This window comes from Cydia strobilella, chromosome 4, assembly GCF_947568885.1.
Source record: "Cydia strobilella chromosome 4, ilCydStro3.1, whole genome shotgun sequence".
Classification (NCBI taxonomy): Eukaryota; Metazoa; Arthropoda; class Insecta; order Lepidoptera; family Tortricidae; genus Cydia; species Cydia strobilella.
In genome coordinates, this window is record NC_086044.1 from 7,326,348 (window position 1) to 7,337,609 (window position 11,262).

The window sequence follows — 11,262 nt, forward strand, 5'->3', positions numbered from 1 at the left end:
ATCTGCTTTTCCTTTTTTACAAATAAATAATATTCGGTAAACTGTCTTCCCCTTAAAAGTATTTTGTTATGTGAACGCGACTTATTGGATGGAATCCATTTTCCTTGGTGTTGTTGTGACATTTTGCTCTGTTCTTGTCCTTAGAAAAATGAAATACTAGTGAATAAAATTGTATTAATCCTAAGAAATTCAACGACATAAATGTGTTATGCTTTATCTTAAAACTACAAATACATTTTAAAATAGAACTGTGTAACAGTGGAAACGAATGCACGATGGGTTGAAATTGTGACTGTTGTCGGCATAAATACATTATTTTAATTTCAAGACTGCTCACGCTCTACCTTAGAAATAAGAATAATAAACACATACTTCCACAATGGAGCTTGATGTATCTCCTGCAAATGTAGAGGAGAACGAGATGGAATTCTCCGACAATTCCTCAGAGAGTAAATACTTATCCTGTAATATCAGTGAGCAGTATTCCGTTGTACGCATTCCAGAAGACGGTGAGGCACCTGAACCAAAATCGAGCAAGCACTCATCGCGGAAACAGTCAAAACGAAGAAAAAAGAGTTCAAATCATTCAAGGCCTCTACCAAGGATTATAGTGAAGCCTTTACCACCTCCTCCACCACCAGAGGCCAGGGAATGGACGGCAGCTACGACTTACATGGAGACAAATACTAGTTCTAATAAACTGTCTACAATGCGCGAGGTACTTGCCAGTATACCAGGATTCTGTCTCAAGCCTCGCAAACGAAGTGGGAAGAAGTTATCTACTGCTGCACAGTTGCAGCAAACTAGAGAAGGCTGCATAGATTTAGAGACCCCCGATTCAATATTAGTTAACACTAACATTAGAGCACTACTAAACAAGCATACATTCTCATTACTTCCGCCTCTGTACCAGTACAAGCTTGGGCAGCTGCTTCCAAGTGTGGATCGCCCTAGCCCTTCTGGTCGCCTAAGTTCTTCTAGTCTAAATAATGAATTCTTTGCCCGAGCCTGTCTAGAGTGGCAGGAGAGTCTATCGGGTGGTGAATTTACTCCTGAAAATCAGCAGAAAATAAAGTCGGAAGTAGAGAAAGAAAAAAGCAAAATTGACCCATGGAAGTTAAAGCATTTTGAACCCTTTTGGGGCGAAAAATTTAGAACAGAGAAATCTTCCCTTAATTTAAATTCAGAAAGACCTTCATTAAAAACAACTATTAAATTGAGACCCACAGCATCCATTACAAGCACTAGTACTGTTCCAAAGATTAAGAAAAGTAAATCGTCCAGTAATAGTAAAAGATTAAGGAATGTAGGGGCAGTAACCCGGTCATCCGCCAAAGCAGATGATGTTGTAGAGGAATCTCCTATCAATGCCAAGTCATCAGCACCAGTCCCGGATTTACTCCCTCTCAAACATGCCAAGTCTCAAAGGGGCTATGTAGAATGTCAAGTTGACTTTAATTTCTCTGACTCCTCATCGGCACCTAGGTTGGATGACTCTGTTCCTTCCACACCTGTGGATCCCCTGTTGCTACCAGATGCAGAAGCAGAAAGAAGTGAAGTTAAACAAGAGTTAGACCTTAATGTTGTAGCTATTGAAGAGTCAAGTGCATCTATAGAAAATGAAAAAAATAAAACTGACACAGAAGCTTTATTTTCTGAAACTGCTAAGAGACTAAGTGATGACAATGATAATGAAAATTGTAGTATAGCAAAGAGAACCAGGTATGAAGATGAAGAAGTATTTAATTATTTAGGTTTTTTAACACAGAATGTAGAAGAGGCAGGAAGCAATAACTGTTCTGATGGTGAAACAAATGATCCCAATGATCAGATTTGTCCAAGTGATGAACACACATACCCTGAACAGGACCATTTGGACACAAATAGTGAAGACAGCAAGGCAACCGCTTCTGTGTATGAATATGATGAAAGAAGTGTATCCTCACTATCAAGTTTGAAAATTGATAATAATGTCAGTAACATTGGAACAGGTGAAGAAGCGAATGCCAACAATGACACTCTGCAAGGTGAGAATTCAGTCACAGAAATGGAGAGCCCTTGCAATGTTAAAGATGAAACTAAAGACTCTCCAGCTCCTGTTTCACCTCAAGCTTTCATACAAGAACAGTTTTCTACAGAAGATAAAAATGTTTCTAATTTTGATATTGCTTCACCACAAAATACTGCAACTGAAGATGTTAAGAAAGAATCATATCACACGCCTGAACAAGGAATAAATAGTCAAAATGTTCAACTTCATGAACATCCTAATGAAAAAGAGAATGAGGATAGTTGTGATAAATTTGAAAAAATAAGATCAACTGAAAATATTGTACATAATTACTATGATGAGCACTTTAAGGATGCAGAGTCCTTTATTTTGGAGACAGGAGGATTGTCAATACTGAATTCTCGTAAGTCTGAGTAGCATAATCATTGTTTATGTAGATTTGTAATAAATGATTTTAGTACTGATCATGATTATTTATTTTTCAGAATGTGAAGATGTAAAGTATGTATCTCATCCCAATTTAATGGAATTATCATCATACATGAGTGAGACAAGTAAGTTTTCATAATTTATATTTTTTAAATTATGGCTAAAATACCTAGAAGTCAGGACAAAATAATTCATTTAATTTTTTTATAATGAGGGTATTTCATAAAATCTATTTCCTCCATTGTCTATTGAAGTAAGTTGTCAAATGGAAGAAACAAGTGGTTCTTTCAGTACTGTTTTCTTTGTTTTTAGATGTTACTGCTGTTGTGACCATGCCTATGCCCCAGAATTCATCAATACCTATTATGGAAGTTACCAACACATCTGTAAGTACAACTACAACAACACATTTTAATCATAAAACCACATGAATCTCAGCACATTTCTTAATAACTTTTTCTTGTAGATGGTGTCATATCCTGATGACAACATGCAGGACCCAGCAAAACCAAAAACTTCAGCAGTATCATGGAAAACCGAGAACAATTTGACAAATGATGTCATCACCTTACACAATTTCTCAAACGCAAACATAGAAAATTCAAAATATCTAAGTGAAGATTCAAAAACAAGCATGGAGGACACAAACATAAATGAGGATAATTGTATGTATAAAGAAGATAGAGATGCAAATTTTAATATGGAGTCCTCAAATTCATCAGAAAGCTGTCAGTCAATGAAAGATGCTTCGGTAAAGCTAGAGTGTGAACCGGCAACTAGTCTAGTGTCTAGTACTACGGCCACTAACCCACCTGTGAGTTCAACTACTATGACAAATATTATGAGGCCATCAGGGAAAAAGTCGAAATCGGGAAAGGAATCAAACAGGTAATTCAATTTTCATTAATAATGTTTAATAAAACAGGGTCACAATGCCTTTTGTACATGTTTTTCTGTTGTGCAATAAAGTTTAAAGAAATGCTTTTTTTTTCGAAAACATTTTTCATGAGGATTTAGTGCAAAAAGGGTTCCGTACCGTACCCTAAAGGTAAAAACGGGACCCTATTACTAAGACTTCGCTATCCGTCTGTCCGTCTGTCCATCTGTCTGTTTGTCACCAGGATGTATATCATGAACCGTGATAGCTACAGTTGAAATTTTCACAGATCATGTATTTCTGTTGCCGCTATATACTAAAAAGTACGGAACCCTTGGTGGGCGAGTCCGACTCGCACTTGGCCGGTTTTTTTTAATGTGATTTTGTGACTATGGATTTGGACACTTAGCAAAACTTATCCTAAGCAAAAATAAAGTTAATTTAAAGTTATGGTTTTTATAAAGAATTTACTTTCTATTAAAATATTTAAAAAAGTCTTATGTTTCCATAACAGCCTGTATAAACTTGTATGCTTAAAAGCCAGTCCGGATTAAAGTTTGCAGTACTGTGTAATGTTACCTGCATCTGTCTAGGATCAACAACAGAAATGAACTTACTGAGCATGCTCACACGTCCAATGTGGACTTTGATAATCATTGCTGTGTCTCATGCTCCACCACCCATTTCAGAAGCCGCAGCTCGAACAAAGTCCCCCCTGGCGCCGTGAACCTCGAGCGCAGCTACCAGATCTGCCAAGCCGTGATCCAGAACAGCCCCAACCGCGACGCGCTGCGCGGCCAGCTGCGCCCGCCGCCCGCGCTGCTCACGCGGCCTGCGCGTGCGCCGCGCCCGCCCGCGCTGTCTGCGCCGCCGCCGCCCGTGCTGCTGAGGCAGCTGCCAGTCTCTGTCATACCGCACAATGAGGTACATTATCAAACTCCCCCCCCCCCCCCCCCCCCCCAGTGGATAGCTATCAGATTTGCCAAGCCGTGATCCAGAACAGCCCCAACCGACACGCAGTGCGACCGCCGCCATCACCGCCACCCGCTGTTAAGACAGCTACCCGTCTCTGTCATGCCGCAAAATGAAGTACATTATGAACAACGAAAGCATAAAACGACCCATTTTAAACCATTTTCACTTGGAGCAGAGTTGTATTCCTTTTGTTTCGTTCCATTTCAAAGCAATCATATTTCATACACTGATTTCTAGCGTAACTGCTAATTTTCTTATATCATGCTGAACAATTTCTTCAGTTTTTTTTGCTGCTAGTGCTATTTAAGTAAGTACACCTATAGATAGTAACGTGATGTACATGTTACTATCGCACATTGTATCGAATAAATTTAAAAAGTAAGTATTAAACTTGTGTTGGCAAGTATTTTTTTTACCACGACATTGGGACTCATAAAATGCATAGAAAAAGGAATCGTTGATAAACAGCAAAAAGTTGTTGATAGTAGAAGAGACATGAGAAAAAAATCGCGCCTTACAGTTTTACAGCTAATGTAGATTTCACAGTGCTGCCCCAGGCCATATGTTTTGTGGTCCTCCACCTTCAAAACACCATCTGCATCAGTTAATTCGAAGCACAAATTTGTAGACCACTTTAAGAAGTAAAATATTTCTACTTCCAGATGAATGATAACAGAGCCAACAACATGGGACAATACATTCTTGTCCAGCGGACTCCTAACGTAGCACCAAGGGCATCTAGCGCACCGCCAGCTAATCAAAACACCAATGTTGTAAGTACACCTATTTTGATATTCTCAGTTTTATGTAATATTTTTGATGTGCTGTCTGATCTGTGTGCTGGTGTGAATGCGTTAAGGAATCCATCCTATAGCAGGGGTAGATTACTGTTAATTGACATTGCCAAACTTTATTTCGAACACCGGTAGTAACCTACCTATACATACATAGTTAAATAACGTCTCTATTTTAATACTGTAATGATTATCAAAGTCCACATTAGACGTGTGCAGAGCGTGCTCAGTAAGTTAATTTATATCATTATGTGATGGTTCATTAAACACTTTGTGCGTAACAGACTAATTAGTCTTTTGCGCACAGTGGCTTAATATTTAAGCGCTAAGTGCGGAAACTGGAGCCCATAGCCATAGTCCATAACCATGGTTTTTGTTAGATGTCTAGTCTTCTGATTATATGGGGTAGATCTAAATAAGACATGTTTCGTTTCCAGAGCCAGACGCGATGCCGCAGCGTGGGCGCGGACGACGCGTGCGTGTGCAACCTGCGCGCCATGATCCTGTGCAAGAAGTGCGGCGCCTTCTGTCACGACGACTGCATCGGGTCGGCCGAGCTCTGCCTCACCTGTCTCATACGCTGACACGAAGCGGCGCCGAACGCGCTCAGCCCCAACTCTTTAAAAACTCTTGTGTGAAGTGAAATGTGTCCACAGCGGGGCCTCGCCTCACATCACACGGCTATCTCGCGCTTGACCCGGCGAGCGCTCAAGGAAGTTTTTGTACTGTAAAAGTAAAGTTCGGCTCAGAGAAGTGCCCTGTCTCTGTCTCAGTGACTCGCTACTCAGTGAATTCTCTCACAAACTCTCGTGATTTGGCGTTGTATAGTGTTTGAACATGTGTGGAATGTGGTTTTCAGATGTGGTGCTATCATTTTGAAGAGTGAGAGTCGCACGTGTAGAGTAGATGACGCCGGTATCAACTAGCATTGTATTCACTAAAGTAGTTTAATGATAGTCCCAGATAATTCACGCTAATATAATCGAAATCTTCAGATGAGGGTGCAGCTTAACTAAACGTCGTAAAATAGGTCTTTTTCCATTTAAGTATTAATTATTTATCGACAATAGAAATATTTTTACACTGTTAAGCAAAACAAGAGAGATGATTAGTAATTTCGTAAATAGATTTGCACATCACATTATTAGATTTTAATGTTCATTTTGCACAACTATGCCATTTTTTAAGGCTCATTAATCTTATTACATTATTTATTTCATAGAACAGTAAAAAATTTCATTTGATAATTTTCTCTACTTAGAGAGTCTTACTGTTGTAATTGAATCATTTGTTAATTTTTATTGAAAATAAGGATCATAGTTCTTGATAAGAGTACATGCGAGGAAAATTAGAACTTAAGCTAGGTATAGTAATGATTTTGCCATTATATTTTTAATATCTGATTATCATCACAAGTTAGTATTGTTTTTAGTTTGTATAGTTTTTTAGCCGAGCGTGAGGCTCGCCTCTCAGGGGCCGCGGCAGCAGAGATGCGGACTGCTTCCTAGTTGTATGTCTTCATTAAGGACATGTACAGATATTTATTGACGAAAGATAGCATGGTCGCGTATTATAGAAGACTTTTAATCCATAGCCGCTGTTTTCCGCTCTTTCTAACAAATATGGTTGTTTGAAAAAGAGGCATACATTGATTGCAAGTTACAAGCCTTTTTTAAAACGCGACCCAGGTGGTTAACACATCGGGTCGAATTGTAATATTACAATGGAGGGTTCTATACATTTGTATAAGTATTTACTATATTAAAGTATGGACACGAAAAAATCTGGTCATGCATGATATGGTAAAACTTAATTTAAATGAATGAGGATTTTCAAGCAGCACTTTTTTTAATGATTTGTGGATATCAAACTACATACCAACTGCTTGTGAGTTTTAGCATTATATATTTTGTTGAAAGCGTTTTCTGATAATCTTCACTCACTACCTGCTACAATTGTTTTATATTTTCACAAGTTGTTTTAATCGCAATAGAATGTCATCTTACCAAAAGAAATACTTGTTTTAACACTTTCTATTCCAAGCACTGAAAGTTGTTTTTATATGGAAGGCATTTTTCTGTAAAAAGGCAAATACACGATAATTAAAAAAACAGTGGAACTACCTCAATCTGAAGTCAACTAGAAAAATGTTATGTAATGTAAATACTATTGTGAAAGAACGATGTAATAGGGTATAATATGAAATATCAGGTTTAAAATATAATAAAAAAATTAACAGGAAAATTTGGTAAATACTGTCCGAAGACGCTGTTCAAAAAAACATAGGTATGGCGGAATACTCACAAACAACATTGTATTATTTTTGTATTTTTTATTATGAAGTTTGATATCCACAAATCATACAAAAAGTGCTGCTTGAAAATCCTCATTCATTTAAAAGATTTACCATATCATGCACGACCAGATTTTTTCGTTTCCATACTTTACTTGTTATATTTAAGTTTTTCATTATGGCGTGTACACTAATACGACACTAAGTTATGCAATATATTTATAGCTGTCTATCATATTTTTGTAAGGACATTTTACAGATTAATATTGCTTTTGCCAATTTAAGACTTGGATTGAAATGAACATGATCCATGTAAACTCAGAACGAACTCTTGATTTTACATGGCCTGTCGTACGACACGTAACATTTAGCGCAATAACGATATTGTAACGAGATAACTGAAATATGAAAAAGTAACTGATTCAATATAATTATGTTAATTAGATAGCGACCATATAATGGCTATGCCTAGATTGTTCACATAGCAATGCCTTAAGTGATGATTTCTAGACACCCTATCTCATCAAGGATGTTACAATTATAATAATAAGCAATCTTAACATATATAATATAGGCATTTAATATAACGTATTGCTCACTCTGTTTCAATCAGAAAATATATAATACATATATCACACATTAATAACTGTTAACATTGTTTTACATGTATGTATACATAGTGTCACAATATACTATTATTTAGATGTTAACAAATGCCTCCAACATACCTATTGAGAATCAAGCATGCTACTTTTTTTAAAATTAAATATGCCCTAGCATAGTACGATCTATCGCCGATTTAAAGGGCTTATTACACTTTGCTAAATTTAGTGACTAACAAGAGGGACACCGCTATACGTGAGACGCGATAAGAGATACATCCTATCGTTTCTCACTTATAGCGGCGTCCCTCTTGTTAGTCACTAAATTAGGATAGTATAATAAGCTCTTAAAACAATTGTTTCTTTTTAGCAAGTTTGTAACTATAGTTGGTCAAACACAAATTGTCAGTAAATAACAGGTACAACAACAAAAAAAAACTATTCTCATCCCTTTCCCAAAGATAGTATGATTCCCTCTGTCTATGTTTGAAATGAGACAGTCCTTTGACAAACTATATAATTACAAATTGAATGAATGGTTCCATTTGGTGATAAACCATACTATGGTAGGCGGACTGGGAGAGATATTTAGTGGTATAAATAGCAAAACTTTCATTATTTGAGTTGTGAAACCTTATATATCACAAAAATTGACTAAGAACTAGAATAAAATTGTAATAAAAGTAACATTTCATTTGTAATGGCTGAAACTTGTGAGCTTTGAGATATGTCAGAAATATGTCACCATCCATATTGAATATGTGCATGCATTACATTATATATCACATACGTTAAGTAAGTACCTATACTAAAGTAAGGACTCTAAGCACTTAAGAATTTCGCACATGAACCCAGGCGGGTTCATGTGCGATAGGAACATTCGTTCCTATCTCTATCGCATGCGCATAATTATATTGCTGTCTCGCTCGCACAGTGGCATTGACCCCCTGTGGCATCATAGGCGGGACACGATACTTATAATTATGCGCGTGCGATGGGGATAGGAAATGGCGTGTCAATGTACAAAATTTGTTCGTGCATAGCGTCCTTACTTTAACACTAAGCATTTAATGCTTTGTGTCAATTAAGACGAAAGTGGACGACCCGCGCGAAATCACCTTTTCATACAAACGTAATCCTCATTTTCCTCTCTCGATATTTGTATTTGACACAATTTGTTGTATATCAACCACAGCTATGCTCCTACGATTTTTTCGAATTTCTATAATAATTAAAATTTTGTATTAAATCTGTTTTTCGCCCCTAATTTTTACAATAATCAAAAAATCGAAAAAAATAAATTATGCAAAAATATTTTCCATAAATCAATATCCAGAGAGGAAAATGGGGACTACGTTTATATGGCGAAGCGGCCGTCCCCTTTCCTCTTAAGGTATACAACTGTATGTAATATGTATGTATGGACTTGGATACACTGTAGCTCCATGTGCGAACCTACACAGACAACTGATTTTGATAAATATTGTCCAGAGACAATTTTTTTGCGACAAAGTATCAGCAACTAATTAATCAACCATTTGTGTGTACCTTCGTATAAATAAATAGCGTATTCCATTTTGCTCATATTTTTTAGTTACCGATTCGCCGGATTCTTGTTTCGCCGGATTCCCGTTTCGCCGGATTTACTTTAGTACGTCACAATCCGTAAGAGAATCTGACGAAACAAGAATCTGGCGAATCGGGAACTAACCATTTTCTTAACCAAACTATTTGTGTCGTTTTCAAGCAAAAGGTACCACATTGTCGCTTGCCATAAGGACGCTGTGACACTGACAGGTTATGCGTATAAGGATATAGCAATTTTCGCCCTTATAGTTAGCGACAATGTGGTACCTTTTGCTTGAAAACGACACATTTAATGGAGTATACACAACTGTGCGCTCAAACTTATTTAGGTACAATTGAGCTGCAAAAGTGCATATACAATTTATGAATGGAATTCATTCATAAAGTGGGTATTCACTTTTGCAGCTGGATGTACTTAACAGAAATGTTATCCACTGTGCTGGTCCCAATTATTCAGTGTATCACAAACAATAGCTATTGAACACCAACACACTTAAATAACCATTATTAAACCTTAATTCGTTGCAATAAGGTTTATGATAGTCATTTAACTGTATTGACGATGGTACTGTTTTTTTTGTTTGTATATTTAAGGCTTGGCCAAACAAACGGCGTGACGCAGCGCCGCGTCAGCAGTCTGTTTGACTTCGCTAACCTGTTAGCATGGGCGGCGGCGCTGCGTCGAGCCTTGTGTTTGGCCAAGCCTTTACTATAGTGCATGTAAACACTGCATCATGGATAGACAACATGACTTTATCATACTGGTGAGGTGTCTGCAGTGCGAACGATGCATCGTTATGCGCATGCACTCCCACACCAGCGAGCAGTGTCATTGCTAAGTCTGGTCATATGGATGTAGTTATGAAAATCAGTTGCAACTAAATCCGAAGAGTTACTGAAATAGCATTCACCATTGTTTGATTAGTATTGGACTTTATGATATTAACGTAATTAAATTAGATATCTTTTATTTTTCATTTGGCTCCCTACTAATAGACACTGAACTTTTCTTTGTTATATTGATAGTAATATACTATTACTATTACTTCATAATGTTTTTAATAGTGATGAAACATTCGCATTGTTTTTTATTGGTAAATACATGATTATTTTAGACATGAACGTTCTTCTCGAATAAATTTATGTTCTAAATCTATTTGAGTGTTTTAACTTGCGCAGCTAACACCTATAATATTTGGTTTAATTTGTACATACATTAAACAGACAAAAAATAAACATTACGGACTGCCAAAAAGATAGTCGCAGTATCCCCATAGTCACTCTTGTCGGGGCGGCTAAGGTGCTCACAAATATCTGAAGACAGTGACGGTATGCGGCAATATGCGGTATGCAACACACTTCTCTCAGTTAACTTTGGGAACCACTGTATTAGACTAATATCGTTCCAGAAATGGGGAATGGGCCAAATCGTATGGGTTGTCATGACAACACACTAATAATAATATGTATTAGACTAATATTGTTTGAGAAATGGGCCCCATGTACATACGTAGTATCTTCTTAGTAGTTTGTGCCATGTACTAAGTATTGTATAGTCGGTCAAACCAAATCGGCAGTAAATAAAAGCAAAGAAAACTATACTCATTCTTTTCTTTTGGGTGCTAGTACTAGTGTAAGACAAAGATAGTATGACTCTCTGTCTATCTGCTGACTGTACAAATTTTACAAGCCTC

At 37.1% G+C, this 11,262-nt stretch overlaps 1 protein-coding gene across 1 annotated transcript; it reads left to right on the forward strand.

The window, feature by feature from the left end:
* Nucleotides 1-87: 87 nt before the first annotated feature.
* Nucleotides 88-10,724, forward strand: LOC134740956 (polycomb protein Asx). Its single transcript, XM_063673631.1, has 7 exons — nt 88-2,414; nt 2,497-2,565; nt 2,753-2,826; nt 2,907-3,328; nt 4,007-4,241; nt 4,955-5,065; nt 5,524-10,724. The coding sequence occupies exons 1-7, from the start codon at nt 380-382 to the stop codon at nt 5,668-5,670; spliced, it is 3,093 nt and encodes a 1,030-aa protein (XP_063529701.1). The 5' UTR covers nt 88-379; the 3' UTR covers nt 5,671-10,724.
* Nucleotides 10,725-11,262: the final 538 nt, after the last annotated feature.

Bases quoted from the DNA above. Each gene is read 5' to 3' on its own strand.
- LOC134740956 (XM_063673631.1), top strand. From the start codon at position 380: ATGGAGCTTGATGTATCTCCTGCAAATGTAGAGGAGAACGAGATGGAA. The intron at 2,827-2,906 runs GTAAGTACAACT...TTTTTCTTGTAG, and splicing joins TGGAAGTTACCAACACATCT to ATGGTGTCATATCCTGATGA. The intron at 3,329-4,006 runs GTAATTCAATTT...CACCCATTTCAG, and splicing joins TCGGGAAAGGAATCAAACAG to AAGCCGCAGCTCGAACAAAG.